A 23397-nucleotide genomic window follows, 5' to 3' on the forward strand; every position below is an offset into this window, starting at 1 on the left:
AAATTGTTTATGGACTTAAAATATAAGGCCAAATTCTATCCTGGGTTGTATACATGCAGTTTCTATTGACCTCAGTGGGGGTTGTGTTTACATATAACCAAGCCCAGAAGTTAGTCCACAGTAACAAATCAAACACCTTTGTGCAGAAGGCAAACAGTAGGCTTATGCACCACTTATGTCCCACTTAAGCCCCTTCTGAGGCATTTTTAAGTGGGACACAAGTGTTGCATAGGCTTTGTGATGTCTGTCTCTGGAGGGGTGAATTTTATCCTCAGTATATTATATAATCAATACGATATGTCTCATAAATGACGCTATACACTGAACTTGGAAAGGTTTTAATAAATGATTAAACATGCCCTAATTTCCCTTTTATATTTTGTAATTAGTTTGTTGATATGAGGAACTGGCGCGTGGAGACAGCTGACAATAGCATTGATGTCCCCGTAACCTTCAATCCAGGCAGCAATAGTGTAGTTGCTGATGTTCAAGAGTTGCCTACCTCTGTGCACAGTTTATACTGGGTGGCACCACAATCCTACTTGGGAGAGAAGGTAAATGACACCTAACTAATCTGGTGTGATCATATTTGTTCTGTTTTTTCTAATAGATGTTTGTTTTCTTCCCTATGGATTCCTAACCCTCCTCTAAAAAAGTGGGTTGTAGCCCACGAAAGCTTATGCTCTAATACATTTGTTAGTCTCTAAGGTGCCACAAGTACTCCTGTTCTTTTTGCGGATACAGACTAACACGGCTGCTACTCTGTAACCCTCCTCTGACTTTCCTGAAATCACAGCACTCGGCTTTTGATGACAGCTTTGAAAGTGCAGTCAATTATAATGCTGGATTAATCATCCTGTTGGATGTTGGGGAGATGTTTACATGAACTCTGTGGTCGACTCCGTTCCTGGCCTGGTTAGTTTTGGGGAGCTGGTATTCTTGAGGCAATTTCTGAACCACAGCCTCATAGCTTGCTGCTGTCCCACGGTACCTTTTAAGACTCACTGAACATCTTTGGGGAGATTTTCAAAAGCATAAAGGGCAGTTAATTGTTCAACTGCTGTTGAAAACTTCCCCCTTTATTGTTGATATCCTACTGTCAGGAGTGAACAGTTCCAGGTGGTGTGAATATTAAATTAATGTATTGTTGTTTGTTTGATATAATAACTTGGATTGTATGGCTGTGTGAAAGTATTACTGTGTTTCCCACTTAGTACACCTCTACCCTGATATAAGGCGACCCGATATAACATGAATTCGGATATAACGCGGTAAAGCAGTGTTCCGGGGGGTGGGGGGCGGGGCTGCGCACTCCGGTGGATCAAAGCAAGTTTGATATAACACGGTTTCACCTATAATGCGGTAAGATTTTTTTTGGCTCCCGAGGACTGTGTTATATCGGGGTAGAGGTGTAACTGTGTGCTTATTAACTAATTGCAACAGGTCCAAGCATCATATGAGGCGAACACTATTCTTTTAACCATCAGCTTTTTTGAGCTTCTTTCTGCTCTTTCTGCTTCTTAAGGGAAGCAGCAGCTTGCTGTCTATTAAACTTGTCATCATTCCACCGTGGGGATCATGTTGACCAGTTTACACATTGCTGCTGATTGCTTGTAGCTTCAGTGTCATATAACTCTGTCCAGCTGCTGTCCCAGTTGTGTTTATAATGGTAGCTGGCTATACAGCACGTAGATTCAATACTCTGATTGTCAGATGGAACGTGGAATCCATCCACCCCATCACATGTGGGGAGCCACTAGGACAGACATTTGTCGTATTCAAGGAGGGTGCAATTCACTATTCAAGTCCCACTTGGGCCCCATTTTGAGGATTTAAGTAGTGCATAGACCTCATGCTGGCCCACTGCACACTGGTGAATATCACCACAGGTAAGTACTGATTAGGGTGGTACTTATTAATGTTATGAGGTTCTCTTTATATTGATTACAACTTTAAAAAAAAAGAAGGAAGAGAAGAAATATACTATGCTAAATGTTAACATTGAAACCGAACAAGTTAAGAGTCCATGCCTCTCTGAAGAGAATGTCATGGTTAATATTTTTTTTAATATAACGAAAGTGTATTTTTATTTTCACTTTCAAAGTCAGAACTTCCTAGAGGTATCTCTTTTCCAAAAATAAAATCTTCTTTGGATAGAGACCAAGCATGGAAAATCTCAGCCTAAAAAAAAGTGAATGTTTTGGAAAGTTATGGGATTGCATTGTAACACTCTGGTTTTACAAACTCTTTTGTCACCTTAACTATAGCGATCACAGCCAGTGTCTACTAAAATACATATTTACACAAAAAGGAAGGAAAACTACAGACCAAAAAGTAACTATTTTATTTATAGTGGATGTGTGTGTGGCATGCATAGTTTGATATTGTGATGTGCAGAATAAAAAGTGTGTTTACTCACAAGAGACTAAAACTGATGAAGCAGTTCTGCTTTATCTTGCATGAAGAGAACAAAAACAAACAACTGTATGATTAGACAGTGTGGAGTGCAATGGGAATTGGCTGATAAAATGTTGTTGCTAGCTCCGTTTGAAAAAAAAAAAACGGATTGCAATTTAGCAATAGTGCTACTCTTGCCTTTCAGCCAAAAGAGTTAGTTTTGCTAATTACTCACCTCCAGAGAAAAGGGTTTGACTTGTGTAGCAACTAAAATGGATTTATTAGTCAAAATGTAGCTCTAGTGAACTTCCATCAATTCTCACAAATTCCTTCCTGCTGAAGAGCAACCCAAAATAAATGGGGTGTTTGATTCCAAAAGTTTTGAACAGAGCTTTGTAGAAAAAGCAGTAAAACACCTGTTTTACAATCTGGACAAAATTCTTCTCTGAAATCTGTACAGTTGGTCATGATTACAATATTGTCCTCTTTTTACATACATTAACATCAGTAGGAGCTCTGTCTGCATAAGAAGAGCTGAGCTAAGATTTCCTAGTGAGGTGTGATGTTTATAAGAGTAGGATGGGCTGGCCTGAGAAAACCACCACTAAACATGTTCAAACTGACCTCTCCTTGGCCATCTTTCCTCTCTGTGCATATGGTTGTCTGCTGCCTCTTCAGTTTCATTGTCGGCTTTACTGCTGCTGCTATTGATAAAACCCTCTGAAGATCCTGGGGAAGAAAATGTATGCAAGCCCGTCCCTCCCCACCCCCAAAAGCATTGTATGAGGGTGATATCATTTTGCTGGTGTTTGAGAGAGAAGGTGCAACTGATTTTCAGGAGAATAATGAAAGTGACTACACACAACGACATAAAATGCACAGAATAAACAAGCTCAAAAATAGAGAAAAAACCATCTCTAAACTCTTTCGGTTATTGTCATCTCAATGGTTACTTACAACAATGGTAGAACCAAAATCCTCAGATGGAAATACGATTTTCAAGTTGACAATGACCCTTTAAACAAAAATCATATAAACTGGCTATCAGAATAAGAGACTCCAAAGTGGTAATGATAATTGTTCTATTCATTCCAGATTTTGTTTTCAAACAATGCATATTTGCATATTTAGAATAGAGGAACAAAGAGAAAGTACGCTATTTACAATGCGTGGTGGGGTGGGAGGGAGAACAAATACAAAACGATTTTAGTATTTAGCAAAATTACAGTAAACTCTTTATCGTCTTGAACATTTTGTCATAGCTTTCTTCGTACGGTGGCTACCTAAGTTACCTAGTGAAATCTTTTGGCTTACCTAGTGAAGGCATGATTCTTCTAGATAAAAGACCTGATGTACAGCTAACAGTAAGTATTATATTGTTGCTTTTTGAAATCAGGGAAATACTTCATTTCACATTTAATTTTTTTCAAGAAATCTCAACACAGTGCTATTTTTTCAGTTATCTAAAATGTACTATTGGAAAAGATTGCTCTTTAGTAAAGCATTCTAAAAATGTAGACTACCGTGATGCTGCATTTTTACAAGTGTTCTTATTACATTTTGGTCAAAGCCATTCTCGTATCTATGTGTTTTGCTAAGGTAACTTCTTATTACACATATCTGACTTGAGTGCAACAAAAACATAAAATGGAATTTTCCCCTTAAAATACACCTGTTAAAAAGATAAATCATAGCCTTGCACATTTGTTACCAAGAAGGGTCTTGATCTTGGAAAGACTTCTATGTGTGCTTTATTTTACATATGGGATTAATCCCATTCATTTCACTGGGACTTTTCATCTGTGTATAATTAAGCATAAGCATTAGATTTTGCTGAATGGGGTAGAAATATACTTCAGGTCAACCAGATTTGAATTTAACTAGCTACGGGCCAAAGTTAGATCCTTAAATTTGTCATTTAAATCCCCATGTCTGAACCTGGCACAAAACTAGGAGGGGATTTTCTTTTCTGGTTCAAATGCAGCTGAAATCTTACAAGAATATCTGTTCTCATGAGATTTCCATGCTATCAAATCCAAACTCAAAATGTACCTTAAACTTGATGGGAATCTGAAAACAGCTTCTTCAGGCCATCTTTAATTTTAATCCAACCTTCTAATGTGCTGGCTGAGAAATATGTTGCATAGGGCATTGTAATATCTGATTTGACTCTCTCACTGCATCAGGATTGAAGGTCAGAAATTTTTCTGGGTCATATTTTGTTTTTACTTCCCTCCCCATCCTCACCCAAAAGTGCATCTTTTTGTTGTCATAGTGAATACCATTAAAGTATGGTAACTTAAGTTGTATCTGCTGAATGACAGAATTACTGTGCTTCAGCAATTTATACTGCATATCAGTACCGTAACATTAAAAGTATTCAAATTTCAGCATGAAAGCATTATTCTTACATAGGGTCAGCAAATGAAAATAGTTTACGTGGATCCTAACAACCCATTGCCTGACCGACAGTATTACGGCCGTTTGCAGCTAATTGAGGTAAGAAATATAAATGGAATAGTTTAAGATTTCATCGCATAGGTTACAGTGCATCGGCGTTGCCAAAACAGGCAACTGCTGGAGATGCAGTTCTCCTGGAGTCAGACTGGCTCACATGTTTCGGGACAGTCCCAAGATACAATCCTTTTGGCTAGAAATAGGCAGGAGGATTAATATGATAATGGGTACCTCTTTAAAAATTAGTTCTCGGAACGGTGTTTTGGGTTATATCCCATCATCTTGGAAACCCTCCAACTCATGGAAGGCTTGGTTCTCTAGAGCAGTGCTTGTAGCCAAGTGAGTCATTTTGCTTAGATGGAAGAGCAGACTGTCTCCAGGGATAGAAGCTTGGTGTGGGTATTCAGGGCATATGGGACCCAACTTTACCCCTCTGTGGGCTCAGGGCACTACCCCTCCATGGGCTCAGGGCTAACACCAATTCCTGGTGGGCTCAGGTTTCTATGGGTCTATGAGGCCTTTTCCCAATGAAAGAGCCGTCACACAGTGAATATCCTTAAATATATACAAGTATTTATTAACAATTAGCAACAAATCAACAGAATACAGACGCCAAGCATCTTATGCTCACCACTCCCAATAAAACAGATAGACGTCTCCCGATGGCCAGTCAGGGTTATGTCGTCTGGGACTCCAGCTTCTACACAGTCTGGTCATGCAGGGGTTAAAAAGTTGAGGCAGCTTTGATCTTGAGGTGTATCCCGGAAATAAGTTCCAAAGTGCTTCTTTTCTGACCCTCATTATATAGTTAAAATGAGGTTCTCTCTCATCTATGCCTTAACCAATTATTTTACTTAAAACATAGCTATGCAAAAAACACTAACCAATCATTTTCACTATACAGGGGTTCACATGCCTAAGACAGCCTACTCATTAGCTTTTGCATTTTTCGAAGTTAGTAATAACTTCTCAAGGTCTACTTATCTTTATGCTTTGTTAGTGGGATACACTTTCAACAGCAAAACCTCATACTTTTTTATTATCAGGAAGAAACTACAGAAATTCAAGGTTAGCTTGTCCATTCTCTCCCATTCTCTTGACTTTGTGAATATCTATCTATCTCCTGTTAATAGGGCTGCATCTGCAGCTAATGCTTTTCTATCTGTCTGCCTATGCCAAGGCCGAATTCCCCTGACTCTGTAGTTTTGTTTCCAAATGATGGTGTCTGAAATGGCTGTGAGTTATGCTAAATCCATACACAAGATGGCGGTGAGTCATGTCAAGTCCAGGCCTCTCATTACACAGGTCCACTTCCTACAGAGTCTCACTCTGCTTCAATAACTCTCTGTGGCGCCATTTCCTTCTACTGTTGGTTTTCAGGCACCAAAAACATCTCCTGTTCCTTGAATCACTAATTGACATTCCCCAACCACCAAAAATGCTTAATCAGCTCCTTTCTTCCTGGGGGAGACATCCCTACCAATGCTCTTTCTCTGCTGCTTTCCAGCTGACTTCCAGACTTCCCTCACAGGTCTTCTATAGTCATTGGGGCTGATATATAGTCTCAGTTGCTTGGCTAGCAAATATACAAAGTGTGTATATGGGTTTCTTATGTCCCTTCTCAATGTTCCCCCATTCCTTTTCCCACCCTTCATTTCTTTACATACCTGCTACCCACTTTCCTCACATCTATTTCACCCTCCCTTCCCTGAGTCTGCAGGAAGTGGTGCTAAGTGATTGTTTTCTGTTACCATCCTCCCTTTTTGTTGCAGTGTCTGTTTCCACCAAGCTAATTGGAGGTTAACTCACCCCAGGACCATATTTACTTTATATCATTAATGTACAGGGAAACTTCAGACATGCGAGCAACAATAACCTGGTATCTAGAGAAGAACTGATGATGGTCCTGTCTAGACTAGATGGCTTACACATCAGAGGTCTTTACTACACAGAGAGTCAGAGGTTAACCCTGGGTGAGGTTGGGCTGGAAGAAGCCACAAGTACAGGAAGTGGAAGCATTGCATATAATGTAGAGACATGCTCCTGCCCCCCTGACTACGTGGGTGACTCATGTCAGGTAGGAAATTTTCTTTGCCTCCTCATTGTATCATTCTTGATATGTTGTTCACAACCGTATTGATTTAGTTAGAGAAAAAAGATTAATCATTAGCAGTACTGGTTAATTTTAAGCACTTTGTAGGTAAGTTTATGTACAGTTTTGATAGCTAGGGCCCAGATCTTCAGAGGTATTTAGGCACCTAACTCCCTTTGAGGATCTGGGCTTAAAATCCTTTCATTGTGTGAATTAGATACCTTCTGTGGAATTTGTGCTCCTTTTAGCTGCGATTATGCATGTATAAAGTGTGTGTGTTATATGAATAATATTTTCTGTCATGTACAGTGCAAGACTAAAGAAGATCAGTCTAATTAGTTTATCCAAGAGAAGGTTAAGTGTTGACTTGATCGTGGTCTATAAGTACATACATGGGGGGAAGATTTCTGATAATAGAGGACTCTTTAATTTAGCAGACAAAGGCATAATGAGGTACAGTGGCTAGAAGCTGAAGCAAGACAGATTCACACTAGAAATTATTTGTACATTTTTAACAGTGAGAAAAAATATCCACTGGAACTCACCTAAGATTCTCCATCACTTGAGATTTTTACATCAAGACTTGGATGTCTTTCCAAGAGATATGCTATAAAAGAGAGCTCAAACAATTTATGGGCTTAATTCAGGAATTACCAGGTTAAATTCTAGTGCCTGTATTAGGTAGGAGATCATACTAGATAGCCATATTGATCCCTTTTGGCCTTAAAATCTATGAACCTATCTAAGTGGACTATATTGTACAGTAGCAGCAGAGGCAAAGCTTTAAACTTCAAACCTTGACTGGAGACTCAAGAGAGCTGGGTCCCATTCTTGGTAATGATAATATGCTGACTACCCAGACCCTTGGGAACAGAGTGAAATATGTAAGCAAGAAAACAAAGAACAGATTGCACAGAATGTGTAGAATTAGGTACTTGCTCGGGCTCTGTCAAAAATGCTTAAGAGTTAAAGTAGCAGTTACTACACTAACCTGTAAACAATACATCTTAAAATGAGAATGAAAGAGTAGTGAGTGGAGCAGAACAGCCACTGAGAGACTGATTGAACTAGCTGCATTTATTATTGGTCTGGGTCTTTCATTTTTGGCTCCTGGCCACAGGAATAGGGCATTGTTTGCTGAATACCATTTTGGAAATATTTTCAGAAATTATTTCTCATGCACTCAGTGCTCTGCACTACACATGAAATCCAACTGATTAGCACACTGGGGCTTGCATTTAATACAGACTGAAATTGTCCCATTCTCGCTCCACCACCTGCAATGTGCTGTCTTTATATACTAGCCGTTTTTCCTCCCCTGCATTGAGGAAAATACATAGCCCAAAGGAAGCAGTCAAACCATGGACTTAATGTAGCTCATAAGCCCTTCACGTTTTTGCAGTATTACTCAATCTATGATTTCCTGTTCTAATCGTCTAGCTCTGTCTGACTGTGTTAGGTGGGAGAAGGTGATGCCTGCCACACCTTACTTTAGATATACATTAACTTACAGGAGTTACAGCATGGTCGTTTAACCTCAGGAACTGTTATTTGTGCTGTACAACCTGACTCATGTATAAAGTTTAAAGGTGGGGCCCATCGCAGCATACAGCCTCACTTATCTGAGTCAGAAGCTGAACAATAAGGCGGAGTATAAGAGAAGGTTTGAGTAGTGAAAGAAAACTGTACGTGAACAACCAAGCTAAGAGCTAAGCAGAATGACGGCCGAAATACAGAGGCCGAAGAACATAGGATGGCTAGTTGTCCTATTAATAGCTCTGGGGCATTGCTTGGGACAAGATATACAACAGAGGGTAGCATTTCCTCACCTGCCGGGCAGAGGTCAGCAGCAACAAACTCATTTGGATTTTAAACCAAAAGAGGTAATCTTTCTTTCTTTCTTTCTTTCTTTCTCACTGAGTTATGGAGTTCTTGAAATTCAAACAATAAGAATGCATATCTCCTAACCTTGAATTACATTACTACCGATAGTACACGGATGATCTTTCTTGTAGGTTGTTTACCACTGTCCACAAACAGCCGGAGCATCTAACAGCTTCTGTGTACTTTTGAGTGGTTAAGAGCTTTTTGTTCATACGAGGTGAATATTGCAAAATGAAATCGCGGTGACAGTTGTCCTCAAATCAGAGTACTTCAGCACTCCAGTGTGTATGTTAGTGTTGTTACAAATTTTAAATGTAAAGAGAGTAAAAATTGAAAGAGGAAAGAGCAGCATAGATTTGTTCAAATGCATGTGGATACACTAATAAAGTAGGTATATTCATTTTTGCTTTGCCTATAAGGTACTTGTGATAAATAATTCTTGTGAAGCTATATTTCTATTGGTTGAGCTATTTCAAATATTGAGGTGGCTAGTCTCCTCAGAAAGCAGGAATACTGATTGCCTGTTGGCTATAATGTATAAATCCAGGAAGAATAGGTCCCTGCATTTATTAAAATGCATTTATTTATGAAAAAAGTCAGAGTGGGACAAATTATGGGTTCAGCACTTGCTCCCAGTGAAGTCAATATTAAAACTCATATTGATTTAAATGGTGCAGGATCAGGCCTTATGTACATGTAATTACATTAATCCCACATACCACTGAAAGCGAGGGTGGAATTTCCAACAGATCACAGGTGAACCCTCATTGTTTAAACATCAACAATTTTCATTGCAGTATTCTGTTAAAATCCTTGTGCTGCTGCGGGGCTGATGTTTTTCTCTGCCAAATGTATGTTTAATAAATTCCTAATTCTCATTCAGAATCTTTCATAAATACTCATGCCTAAAGCAACTTAAACTACGATGTATGGCCTGATTCTGCTAACCCTTACTCCCATGAGTGGTCCCATGGAGCTCAGGGCCACGACTCATCTGAGCAAGAATTTGCAGGATTTGTAGTTCACGTGCCAATTATTTTATTAAATATGTTTTGGGCCAGATTCTGCCCTTTAGGCACAGGTCTGATGGGGACTGTGCAGAGCTGCACTGCCTGAGGGGTAACTCCTGGAGGCATTTTGGAAAGCACGGTGTGCCCCAGGTATCAAAGTCCCTACCACCTCTTAGAAGGATGTAGCATGTGATCTCCTGCACAGTCAGCCAGTTCAGCACCCAGTGAGGAGGGGTTGGGGAGAAGGACCATGCCATGCAATCTTTGGGGTGCCTAGTACTCCAGAAGGCCCCCACAGGGAGCAGTCAGAAGAACACAGGTACTGCAGTTAAGACTGGTCCATGCATAAAGAGGCTCAAATAGTGGAGAAAGCTCTTTTCACCCTCCCTGCCAGGGCCGGCTCTAGGCACCAGCAAAACAAGCTGGTGCTTGGGGCAGCACATTTTTAGGGGTGGCATGGCCGGCGCCAGAATGCCGCCCCTAAAAATGTGCCCCGGCCGCCCTAGCTCACCACTGTTGCTGCTGCCACGGCGCGCGAATCAGCTGTTTCGCGCGCTGCGGCAGCTTGGGGTCTCCCCCTCCCTCCCAGGCTCTCAAACCTGGGAGGGAGGGGGAGATCCTGAGCGGCCATTTCGCGCGCCACTGCTCCCCCTCCCTCCCAGGCTTGGGAGCTAGGGAGGGAGGGGGAAAAGCAGCGCCCGCGTCTGGCCACTCGGAGTCTCCCCCTCCCTCCCAGGCTCTCAAACCTGGGAGGGAGGGGGAGATCCCGAGTGGCTGCGGCGCATGAAACAGCCGTTTTGCACACCGCTGCTCCCCCTCCCTCCCAGACTTGAGAGCCTGGGAGGGAGGGGGAGAAGCGGCGCGCGCNGAGGGGGAGACTCCGAGTGGCCGCGGCGCGGGCGCCGCTTCTCCCCCTCCCTCCCAGGCTCTCAAACCTGGGAGGGGGGGGACACTCCGAGTGGCCGCGGTGCGGGCGCCGCTTCTCCCCCTCCCTCCCTCCTAGGCTTGAGAGCCTGGGGGGAGGAGGCAGGGCTGGGGATTTGGGGCAGGGGCGGAGTTGAGGCGGGGCCGGGGGTGGGGTAATTAAAGAACGGGGTGGCCAAAATTGTTTTTGCTTTGGGCGGCAAAAATCCTAGAACTGGCCCTGCTCCCTGCTTCTGCTCCCATGCCCGTAATGACCTGATCTCAACATGTTAGTTAGCACCTAAATGGTATAGGCTAATACTGCTGACAGTTGTCTCTTGCTCCTTTTCATTATCTTTCTCCAGTTCAGCTCCTCTGTTTCCCTACTTAAAATTGACTTTGATTGATCTGACATACAATATAAATTCTGTTCACGTGCTTTCAGTGACTGAACAGTCTTTTCATGTGTCATTGCTCCCTAGGACAAGCCTGTACTTTAAAATCAAACTGCTGCATATTTTGGAACCTTGTCTCACTCTGCCTAAACGTGGCTTCATATAGCTCCAGGCGGAATAATTTTGGAAATCATGACGAGTTAATATAGAAGTTACCACACTGGAAGTGTTTCTAAAGAATACACTGTAGTTACCTGGGCACTAAGATTTTATGTAACCGCTGTAATATATGAAGCGCCTATAGGCAGCCCTTCCAGAACCTTCTGGTATAAATCTACATTAACGTCTTCTGTGGCTGCTGTTTAAAGGCCAAATTCTAGACCCCTTTGCTTAGCCGCAGGAAATGTCTTGCTCAGAGGTCTTCTGTGAGGGTCAGGATGATGGAATATTCCTGCCGGAGTAAGAGAGCACCAGTGCAGCTACTCAGCAAGGCCTTGATCCTGCAAATACTTATGCTCATGGTTAATTTGAGTACTGTGAGTAGTCCCATTTAAATCAATGTCATAAAGGTGAGAACATAAGTAAGTGTTTGCCGGATCAGGGCCCAAGTGCTTTAACAGTTCATGGGCTTGAGTAATGGTATTTTCCTCTACCCCCCACCCCCGCATCCCCCGCCATGATTCTATGGTTTGGCCAGCAGATCTCTATAGAAAGAAACCCACTTGTCTATTACCACACCCAACCCCCAAAGCCTGTGTGATACAATCCTACTTTGAAAGCTGCATTATTTTTATAAAATTATTTGAAATGATTGGCCACCAGCTGATACGCAGCTGGAGTCCCTGTCATCTGCTCTGATGCTACTTTATAAGCTAAAATAATAATTATTAAGAAAGTAACAATTTGCTCAAAAAAAAAAAAAAAAAAAAAAAGCCTATCAGGAAACATTTTCTACTATAGTTTTCTGAATGTGGCCAACAGATTTTAAAATACTGATCTTTGTAGCCTGTGGAGGCTGTGGAATCCTTCTTTCCCCCACTTTTATTTAACATGTATATTTTCCTGTATACTTAATAGGAATGTAGCCCTGGATTTTATCGTGAGAATAAAGGATTATTTACAGGACGCTGTGTACCCTGCAATTGCAATGGAAATTCAAATAGATGCCAGGATGGTTCTGGAATATGTATTGTAAGTAAAACATTAATATCGTTGAAACTAGTGTAAAAAAGCAGAATATCCACTTCTTTACTGAACTGTGGAATACATAGCATTCCTTTCTTCATTATTGCCACAAAATGATTCATGTGTAACTAGTTCAATTCTTTGACTGAATTATAATACCTGAATTTTTTACTGTGTATGCATTTAGGTCCCAATCCTGCAAACACTTTCACATGCTTAACTTTGCACAGATCAGTGGTTTCATTCAGTCTTCATTCCACATTTCTCCTGTGCCTCTTCCCACAACTCTGGTTGTCCCATGCTACCCCAGTCCCCTCAATTAAGCACATGGGTAAGTGTTTGCAGGATCAGGGCCTTAGTTATCTTATAGAGTCCAGTCCAGCAAACTTTTACTCTCATGTGTAGTCCATAGCACTATGCACATAAGGGTTTGCAGGAGCCGACCCCATATTCAATTAAATAATTACGTTCTTGAAAAACGAAGACACTGTTTGCTTGCTCACTTTGCAAAACAAATCTTAGATTACAATTACACGGATAATATTTACTGGAGAAGACAGGATTGGGCTAGCAGGAGAGAAGTTAGATAAATTACAAATCTGCAATTGAACTGTAGGTACAGTGGGATGAATTCTGCTCCTAGATAACCATTTTAAGTCTGGAGTAACCCCACCGAAGTAAAGGAACCCCCGTGGTTGTGTGAGCATGAAATTTGGCCTACTGTGTTTTTCTAGTTTATATTCTTGACAGTTAAATAACACCTTAGTTTTTATGGTTTATTCTGAAAAATTCCAACTTGAAAATTTTTGCTAATTCTTAACTGCACCCTTTTTATGTAAACAAACACCTTGCCAAATTCTCTTTCATGATTTATTTTCCCCTGTTTATTTTTTGTAAGTTATTAATTCTTTCTGCCTGCAGTGCATTCCTTTGCAATATGCAATACCCTTTGACTTTGTTTCAACAAATCCTTTTGGTTAAATGTTAGTTATGAGACAGTTCAGCATGTTCCAGGGAATGACTCACAATGCGCTTCACTGGGAGACAGGACAGGCCATGACAGGAAAGCACTGCAGCAGAAAGATCGAGATGAGGATGTTTAGATCAGTTCAAGATAAGGTTGAAAAGTGTAAATTTCAGTTTTTTAGCCTAAAATATGTCATTTAGATGCAAGCACAATTAACTTCTGAATATGTTGAGATAAAACATTCCCTGCCCTAGAGACAAACTATAAGATGAGCAAAGTCACACAGGAAAGCTTGGTGCAGAGGACACTCACAAAGCCCATTGTAGTTGACAGAAGTCTATCCACTGACTTCAGTGAGCTTTAGATCAGGCCCAGAGTTGCCAGCTTCTGACCCCATTGGGTGGGGTTTGTCTGTTTGTAGGGGGAGCCGGGGGCAGACATCAAAACATTTGTGCATTCTCCGTTGTGCTCCCTGAACTTTTCTTCCACCAATTGTTCTTCCACCAACAGCCCACTTTCCTGCCAAGCCTGCCCACTCTCATTGTAGGGGAGTCTGTGAGTTAATGTTGACAGGGTTTCTGATATCTTCCTCTGGGACTTTCCGCTGGAGTTTTAAAGGATGCTGCTGCAAAGAGTAGCTGTCACTCCAGTCACGTCTCCCCTCTACCTGGCCATGCCCCCTTAAATTTTGAGGGAGGGATGATGAGGATGTTGCTGCTTTGGCTTCCCTCCATCATGCTTTAGGGCCATTGGAATAGGATTTTTGTTCCTTTCATCTCCTAGAGACAGGCTGCCAACGGGATGATGTGGCCCATTAAATGTGATCCATGTATGAAATCTATAAAAGGCTCCCCATGCCACAAGAAACCTTTTTTCCTCCATTTCTATAGACTTCTCTTGGCTTCCGCAGTGCAGGGTTTGTCTACACGCTGCGTTAGTGCGCACCAGCTGGGGAGTAAATTCTGGTGTACCCAGCATGATGCACACTAAGTGGCCACATGGACTGTACTAGCATGTACACTAAGCTACGGCTATGTTACATGCTAGGGCTGTGATTCCCAGCTTGTATAGGGATAGAGCTAGTGTGAGTATAGATAGTAATGTAGTTGCTGGTACCATGGGCAGCAGTGGGGGCACAACTTAGCCATGCTGAGTGCAAACCCACCAGAACCCCGTGCTACTGCTGCCTGTGTTACCGTGGCAACACTGCTATTTATACTCACACTAGCTCTCATTGAGCTAGCACAAGTAGGTGTACCTGAGCTGGGAATCGCATCCCCAACTCGTAGAGTAGGCATAGCCAGAACGTTCCCCAGCATGCATTAACTTAGCATTGTTTCAGATGTTGCACATCAGTGCACACTATGGAACTTTTAGTGGGCACCAGCAGGGTCCACATGGCCAGTCAGTGTGTGTCAGACTGGCATTCACTAGAATTCACATCCCAGCTGTGCACACTAACGCACCATGTAGACAAGCCCTCAGCAATCAGGATGTATATTTTGCAGGGGTCAGTAGTGACTCCAGAGTTAAGCATGGTTTGAGATTTGAACCTGCAGCAGCATTCAGATCTCTCTTTCACACTTTAACTATTGAATTTAGTCTTCAGATTTGCCACAGTAACTGTTCATGTAAATTTTCCATGTAATTTTTAAGGAAAATATTCATCAGCTTTTGAGGAGGCCACATTTTAAAATAGGTCCTTTGGGAAATTTTGGCCCTGACTGTATGTTTATTTGGTTCCCACCAGTTAAAACAGCCACAGTCACCACAAAGTACTACTTCACACATCCATTCTCATAACCTCTCACAAGCAGGCCATATTTTTCATTCTTTCCCTTAAGCACAAAACAAGGTATGGGCTCTTGTGCAGGAGTAGGGTTGAATGGATCTATGTGGGAGGGTAGGGGGAATGAATGAAGATGTGGATGCTTGGGTGGAGAAGGCATGGGGGGCTTGAGTGCAAGAAGAGATGGAAAAGGCAGAGGAGTCTGCTGTCACTTGTGGGGAGGGGAGTCCCTCTGCTGCAAATCAGAGGCTAGAGGAGTTTTGCTCTGAGCCATAGGAGGTTCATGATAATGGAACTGCAGCCTGCCCTACATATGTTTGAACCCAGCCAAAGGTCCACTTCTCCTCCCCACCCCCAAAAGTCCTGCTCTCCTACCCCATGCCCACCCACAGTTCTGGTTCACCCATGCCTTTCAAATCCTCTAGCCTATTCCACTTTTAATACTTATCAATGACTCTGTAACTGTATCATGTTCAAGTAACAGATTATAGACTTACATTATCTATAGACATAGGTATAGCGGCATCTTAATGCAGATGTCAGAGATCAGATTGTGCATTTGACTGTTAGGAACTGAATGTGTACACTGCTGAGATAGATTGTACATCGGAGTGGTAAGGGGGTATGGCTGTGGAGCGGAGGAGTATGAGTGTGTTAGAGATTTATGATGCTTAGATGGTAGGGTATGTGATTGGAGATTAATGTGGATGCAAATATTGGCTTTATTGGTAATTTCCTGGATTTCTATGTCTGCTAGAAAATGAGTTTGAACAACTTCAGCTGTAAATTAACAATTATTTTGTGTATAAGAATTTTAGCTGAAGCAAAGAGCAATGTCCCACTTGCCCTCCAAATACACACATGACTCATTGACACTAATGGGAATAAGAACGTCTCTAAAATGAGATTTTATTCTCTGGAGTCTTATCATGGAAAAGTTGGCTACGGCAGTTAGATTTGTTTTCTCAGCATTCATTATTCATTAATTGTTCATTCCAATTAGTAAATTAAATACAAATTACATGCATATTGGGAAAAGTACATGAAATTAAAATCTTAACTGAATCTATTAAGCAGACTACTTTTAAAATGAATTTCCTGGGACTTAGGGAGGAAGTGTGTCTGGACTCAGTTAAATGTGTGTTTTTAAAACTGTTCATAATTTCCCAGATGTTATAATATACATTAAAATGCAAAATTTAAAGTTGCATTCAGACCTAGTGAATTTTTATGGATTCGCTCAAAATATCAAGACAGATACACACGTAAGGGACAACGCCCATTAAGCAACTGCACTGCTGCTTTGAGTATCCTGTTAAAATAAGTTTAATAGTATTTACTTAGTCTGTTTGTCCTCAACTAGTAGTGGAAAAATGTGCTCTCTACAACTAGACAATGGGTGAAACAAATTTCTGTAGCATAGGCCGTTTTGCAATCAATGCGTAACTGTGGGTGAAAAAAATACACCCTCAGAGGTTTAGAACAGATCAGCTTTAATTTCCTAGCGGTAATGACAATAAACCCTACAAAGTTAGGCCACAGTTAATTGTCTTGTTTGTTTCGTTTTTAAGGGCTGTCAACATAATACTGCTGGGGAAAAATGTGACCGCTGTAAAGAAGGTTATTTTGGTGATGCCAGTCAAGGTTCCTGTAGGGTGTGCCCTTGTCCTTACACAAACAGGTATTGTACAATACAGTGTCAAGTTAAAAAAGGTATGGGGGGTGGAAGTTATTTATGGTAAGTAGGTAGAGACTGTGTTTTACTCTGTGCTTGGGGTCTCAGTCTTGGTTGGGTCATCTAGGCGCTAGTGCCATACACTCAATAATAACTAAGTGCTTTAACTTATGTCACTGTTTTTTTTTAATAAGTTCAAGATTCTAACTGTAGCCCTGATCCTGCAATTGACTGCAGAAGGGCTCCTTGTGGAGCACCGGGGTAACCCCTTTACTTCGGTGGGGCTCTGCACAGGCACAGTGGTGCACCCATGTGCAGTGAATTGCAGGGGTGGGGCCTGTTTTGTTTATGAGCTATATGCAGCATCTGTCCCCATACATATCGATGTTTCCCAGGGCTTTCACGTACAGTAACTCCTCACTTAACGTTGTAGTTATGTTCCTGAAAAATGCAACTTTAAGTTAAATGATGCTAAATGAATCCAATTTTCCCATAAGATTTAATGTAAATGCAGGGGGTTAGGTTTCAAGGAAATTATTTTTGGGCAGACAAAAGGCATTATATACTGTACAGTATTGTACTGTACTGTGGTTGGGAAGTGCTCCTGGCTTACCTCACACAGGCACAGCCCGTTGCAGGCAAGGATGTTAGGAATCACCTTCGCAGTAGCAGCAGCAGCTTCCCCGGAGAAGAACAGGCACCGACTTTGCCTGGGGACGCTCCAGGCCCACCTCTTCCCACCCCCACTCCACCTCCTCTCCGGAGAACGCCACATCCCCGCTCCTTCCCCCTACCCCCCAGAAAGTCCTAAGCACCGCCAAACAGCTGTTTGGCGATGGGGGAAGTGCTGGGAGGGAGGGGGAGGAGGTGGAGAAGAGGAACTTGTGCAATGCTCCCTTGTAAAGTCGCTGCTCTTCCACAGACTCTTACAAGCAGTGGACAGAGCAGGCGGCCAAACGACGTTATAAGGGAGCATTGCACAACTTTAAACAAGCATGTTCCCTAATTGAGCAGCGACGTAACTTTGAAACACTGTTAAGCGGGAGGACGTTAAATGGGGAGTTACTGTATTCCATTAGCTGTTGAAAACACATGTGTTTTCAATAGGGATTTCTCCTTTGCAATCCATGCCTGCTTTCTGTGCTAGTGAAGCCATATTCCTGAGACATGGCATGGAAATTATTTTTGCTGTCCCGTTTAGTGTCCAAACCAGAGAGGAGATAATTGGCTATGAGGAAACAAGCCTTTGTGTGAGTGCAGAGAGATTTAGTGTTCTGCAAGGCCCGCACTCAGAAAAATAATGAAAAGTTGTAAACATCTAAATGGATTTATGTTGGTCTGACTATATTTGAAAGATTCCAGTAGCTTGACAGATGAAACATACATACACATGCAAACATGCTCACCAAACTGCAGCTCAGCAAACACTACTGAATGGTGAGAAACAATTATATGTGCTAGGATCTTAAGAATGTTACTAGATTTTTAAAGTCTAGTAACTTTTATTAGTAAAGTGGGCTGTAAATGCATATTGTTTTGAGCCACCTGTTTGTGGTGATTGCTCAGTGCTAAAATGTGAAAGTGCATGTGTCTTCAGGTAAAGAAAAAATCATAGCTCTAATAAAACCCAAGTGCTGTATTGCTAAAAGCATTACACATTATTTGCCAGGTGCAGAAGCAGAGGCTAGATAGCCTTAAGTAAGAGATTTTTCACTGGTAAGCAGTAGACAGGCTTTTCATCTATTAGAGAATTCTCTGATGGATCTGTTCCTGACGGCATCGGCTTCTTCTGCAGGTGTTTGCCTGAGGTCAGCTGAACATATTTTTATTCATCTTTCATTTTAAGAGTGCTAAGATAATTGGAGAAACCATGAAACCTGCATTCGATTCATAAGTCCATATTGATCTGATAGCTGCCATTCTCTGCACAGGGAATGTTCCACCTAGCATTGGTGGAGTCATCCACTTTTCCTCCAAAGTAAGAGCAATATATATTTTTGGAAGGGTGGGTGGGGGAAAGGGTATTTGATTCCAGTCTTTCATAGACCAGATTACTTTATCCAGGCGTTTATGACCCAGGTGAATGGTCAAAAGATGGAAGGAGCACTAGTAGGCTATCTCCATCACACACACCCCATCCTACAGCCAAGCAATAGTAGTCCCTTTACAATGGACCTTGAAGCTAGCTAGGTATGTCAGGAAGAGTAGGGATGGTCCAACATGAGTTCTCCCTCTGTGTACTAGGGAGCTCAAGAGGTACCATCACTCCCAGAGCTCCCTTTTGGGTTGTGCACCTCACTACTACCTCGATAGTGTTAGGTACAATTCCTAGCAAGTTCTTAGTTTTGTGGCTGCATTGGACATCTGCATAGCTGATCCATTTCTTCTTCCTTAATACTCTTTTTAACATTTCAAATGCAGAGGAAAATTTATAGCAAGAATTATCAATCCCCAATGATTTATAAATTGTTGTTTTAAATAATTATTATACATAAAAATGTCAATTATAAGAAAAGTGAATTTAGCATATGTGGGCTCTAAACCAGTGGTGAGCAACCTGCGGCCTACGGGCCGCACATGGCCCGTCAGGGTAATCCATTAGTGGGACACGAGACAATGTTTACATTGACCGTCCGCAGGCACGGCCGCCCGCAGCTCCCAGTGGCCACGGTTCACCATTCCCAGCCAATGGGATCTGCGGGAAGTGGCGGCCAGCACGTCCCTGCGGCCCGTGCGCTTCCCGCAGCTCCCATTTGGCCAGGAACAACGAACCATGTCTATTGGGAGTAGGGTGACCAGATGTCCCTATTTTATAGGGACAGTCCTGATTTTTGTGTCTTTTTCTTCTATAGACTGCTATGAGTCCCCACCCCCACCCCCGTCCCGATTTTTCACACCCTGTCTGGTCACCCTAATTGGAGCTGTGGGTGGCCATGCCTGCGGACGGTCGATGTAAACAAACTGACTCGCGGCCTGCCAGCGGATTACCCTGATGGGCCACAGGTTGCCCACCACTGCTCTAAACCTTTCAAGAACAACTGTTAGCACCAGACCCTGTGATAATTTCCATGTGGGGGGGGAGGGAAGGACAGTATTTTATATTAGAATTGTTGAGCCTTCAATTAAATTACTAGGTTTACATGGAAACTTTAGTACTTTGGAGGGCTTTTTTTCTTTTTTTCTTTCATAGGAAAATTTTGCTATCCATGTTAAGAAATTAATATTGTGATTTTACTTTGAAATCTCATATGAACCTTGACTTTTATATTAATTACATTTAAATAATTTATATGTGAGGTTGTTTAATTTCTTTTTCATGTGAAATACATTGATAATATTTATATACACCTGGATGTATAATAAACATTGATGTTATCCCTTGAAATTCATTTAAAATAAGATGAAAAGCTTCTAAGCATAAGTATGAAAGAGCTACACAATCAACAAAGAGCTGTTTTAACACTTACCTATTGGTTCTTGCTTAGTAAAATAATATCTGCATAGACCTGTTTTATTTCACAATCTTATTGTTAAGAAGATTTGTTGTATGCATTCCTTTCCAGAATAAGCTATTTTGTTCTATCTAGAAGGGCAGGAGTGTATTTAAGATAGCCAAGAAGTGAATTTAGTAGAAGAATTTGAAGCATCAATGGATAATTTGCTGTAATTTGTCTTGTGGTTGTTAAACTATATCATTGGTTATTTATACCACCAAATTACCCTTTATTCCTGAAAGTTATTTGGCCCCTGTTCTAACTAATCTGAACAGCTTGATTATGCTTTCGTGAAAAGAATTTTTTTTTATCTTCTCACAGTTTTGCAACTGGCTGTGTGGCAAATGGTGAAGAAGTTCAGTGTTTCTGCAAAGAAGGCTATACTGGAGTACATTGTGAAAGGTAAGTGACTTGTCTCTTAAAGCCTTTTCAAATGGACAGTAAAAAGAGTATCTCTCCACACATGCCTATTTATTTACCTAATTTATTTACTAGAATATTTACCTAAGCATGTTGCTGCAGAATACTGTGTATGTATTTATATATTATGTGTGTAATATGCATGCATGTATAATTAGGTAGCTATATAGACATAAATATCTGTCAGAAGAACATAAGAACAGCCATACTGGGTCAGACCAATGGTCCATCTAGTCCGGTATCTTGTCAAGTGATCCATCCTCTGTCATCCATTCCCAGCTTCTGGCGAACAGAGGATACGGACACTCAGGCCGTCTGAATCGGCGGGTAGAAATCGATCTCTCGGGGATCGAATTATCGCGTCTCGTCGGGACGCGACAATCGATCCCCAAATCGACATATTTACTCCACCAGCGGAGGTAGGAGTAAGTGCCGTCGATGGGGAACCGCGGAGGTCGATTTTGCCGCCGTCCTCACAGTGGGGTAAGTCGGCTCCGATATGTTGAATTCAGCTATGCTATTCGCGTAGCTGAATTTGCGTATCTTAAATCGACCCTCCCCTGTAGTGAAGACCTGCCCTCAGAGTGTGGTAGTGTACCCCTGCCCATCCTGGCAAATAGCCATTGATGGACCTATCCTCCATGAACTTATCTAGTTCTTTTTTTAACCATGTAGTTTTGGCCTTCACAACATTCCCTGGCAAAGAGTTCCACAAGTTGACTGTGCATTGTGTGAAGAAATACTTCCTTTTGGTTTTTTTTTTTAAACCTGCTGCCGATTAATTTCATTCAGTGACCCGTAGTTCCTGTGTTATGTGAAGGAGTAAATAATATTTCCTTATTTACTTTCGCCACACCAATCAAGATTTAATAGACCTTTATCAGATCCCCCATTAGTCATCTCTTTTCCAAGCTGTAAAGTCCCAGTCTTTAAATCTCTCCTCATATGGAAGCTGTTCCATACCCTAATCTTGTCTGTATATATAGTGTGCTGGGTACTGTACTAATTGCACAGCTGGGAGTAACTTATACACACTATAGACAACAGAAATAAATGAATAATTTGTCTTTAGCATATATAACTGGTATATACTGATCTTATCAAAAGGAGCAGTCAACCACTTTGAATAGTCTTATTGTGTGTACCATTCGTTGTAATAACAATAATAGCCCCACTTATTTTGTTCTGTTTCCAGTTGGAAAACATTTTCCCTTTTCTTCTTATGCATTAGTTTGTTTATTTCACCTTTCATCTTCAGTGATTTAGAAGGAATGTGCACACTTCTCTGAATAGTGTTTGCAACTCGATGGTGATCATGTTACATCTACATATTGCCCTTCATCCTAAATGAGCCCAGTGTGTCTTACTGCAGACACTTCTGGGTTAAAACACTGCAGTAGTTTAGTAGCAGAAACTACACAACAATTTAAAATAGGAAGTGAAGAATATCTTATTCAGTTTAAAGTGCTGGGGGAATTTAAGTTTGCAGACTGTAATTGTCTGAGTTGGAATCTGACCAGCACACACGGACTAGCACCCCATCTCTTACAAATGGTGCCAAAGAATCTTTAATTACAAGTAGCCAAGAAATTGTGATGTCTCAACTGAAAGACAGCACCACCAGCTGCATAGTGTCCCTTAACAGCATGCTGTAGCCTTGGTTCAGTGCTGAATCAGAAGCAGGGCTGCCCAGAGTGGGGGGACAAGTGGGGCAATTTGCCCCAAGCCCTGGGCCCACAGGGGCCCCCACGAGAATATAGTATTCTATAGTATTGCAACTTTTTTTTATGGAAGGGACCCCCAAAATTGCTTTGCCCCGGGCCCCCTGAATCCTCTGGGCGGTCTGATCAGAAGGAAGGGTACACCTTTGTGAATCACTGGCACCATTTCCTTTAGCTCCTACTTCCTGTTCAACGCGATTCTGTTTGGCACATGAGATCTGACACGATCACAATACCAGGCAACATGATTTGCAGGCATAGCTCCCAAAAAATGTTATATATTTTTGTAATTTTATATATAAAATTTTATAATTTTATGTTTATAAGGAAGGCTAGGATTTTATTAAATGAAAATATATCTTAGAAAAGGGATGGAAGCAATTTCAAGTATTTAATAACGTATCTATATTTCTTTTGTCTAGCTGCGCTCCGGGATATTTTGGGAATCCGCTAAAATATGGAGGTTACTGTCAGAAGTGTAATTGTAATAATAATGGTCAGCTGGTTAGCTGTGATCGTCTTACTGGAGGTATGTAAGGGTAGACAGACAATTTGTTGAATACTAATGTCTGTCTTTCAATGAAGGAATGGAAGAGTTTTGATACAACGGCATGTAAGGGAGGAGGGATAGCTCAGTGGTTTGAGCATTGGCCTGCTAAACCCAGGGTTGTGAGTTTAATCCTTGAGGGGGCCATTTAGGGAACTGGGGTAAAAATTTGTCTGGGGATTAGTCCTGCTTTGAGCAGGGGGTTGGACTAGATGACCTCCTGAGGTCCCTTCCAACCCTGATATTCTATGAAAACCTATGAGGAATATAGTTCATATTTAATAGCAGTTAAGTTTTGAATTCTTAACGCTATTGATGATCTGTTTCTGCATCCCACACCAAAGGGATGGTTGAGTACATTATTGAACCTCTTTTGACAACCTCAAAGCCAGATCTTGCCATGCTGTATATAAGCTTATGAAGCATATGTCATGGAGTAGTCCTAATTTGCCTTCATTAAA

The 23397-nt window shown here is 41.5% G+C and overlaps 1 protein-coding gene across 2 annotated transcripts in view; it reads left to right on the forward strand.

Moving 5' to 3' along the window:
• Nucleotides 1-23397, forward strand: part of LAMA3 (laminin subunit alpha 3) — a 186041-nt gene that overhangs the window by 117542 nt on the left and 45102 nt on the right. Inside the window, exons 36-43 of one of the 2 annotated variants that reach the window (XM_034762779.1) lie at nucleotides 390-554; nucleotides 3660-3761; nucleotides 4813-4896; nucleotides 6701-6931; nucleotides 12216-12329; nucleotides 16651-16760; nucleotides 20570-20650; nucleotides 22812-22918. In XM_034762779.1, coding sequence (XP_034618670.1) covers nucleotides 390-554; nucleotides 3660-3761; nucleotides 4813-4896; nucleotides 6701-6931; nucleotides 12216-12329; nucleotides 16651-16760; nucleotides 20570-20650; nucleotides 22812-22918 — 994 coding nt within the window. Of the gene's footprint in view, nucleotides 1-389; nucleotides 555-3659; nucleotides 3762-4812; nucleotides 4897-6700; nucleotides 6932-8463; nucleotides 8830-12215; nucleotides 12330-16650; nucleotides 16761-20569; nucleotides 20651-22811; nucleotides 22919-23397 lie in introns of those variants that run through there. The other variant, XM_034762778.1, reaches the window with a different exon arrangement.

The sequence above is a fragment of the Trachemys scripta genome, chromosome 2 (genome assembly GCF_013100865.1).
Source record: "Trachemys scripta elegans isolate TJP31775 chromosome 2, CAS_Tse_1.0, whole genome shotgun sequence".
Classification (NCBI taxonomy): Eukaryota; Metazoa; Chordata; order Testudines; family Emydidae; genus Trachemys; species Trachemys scripta.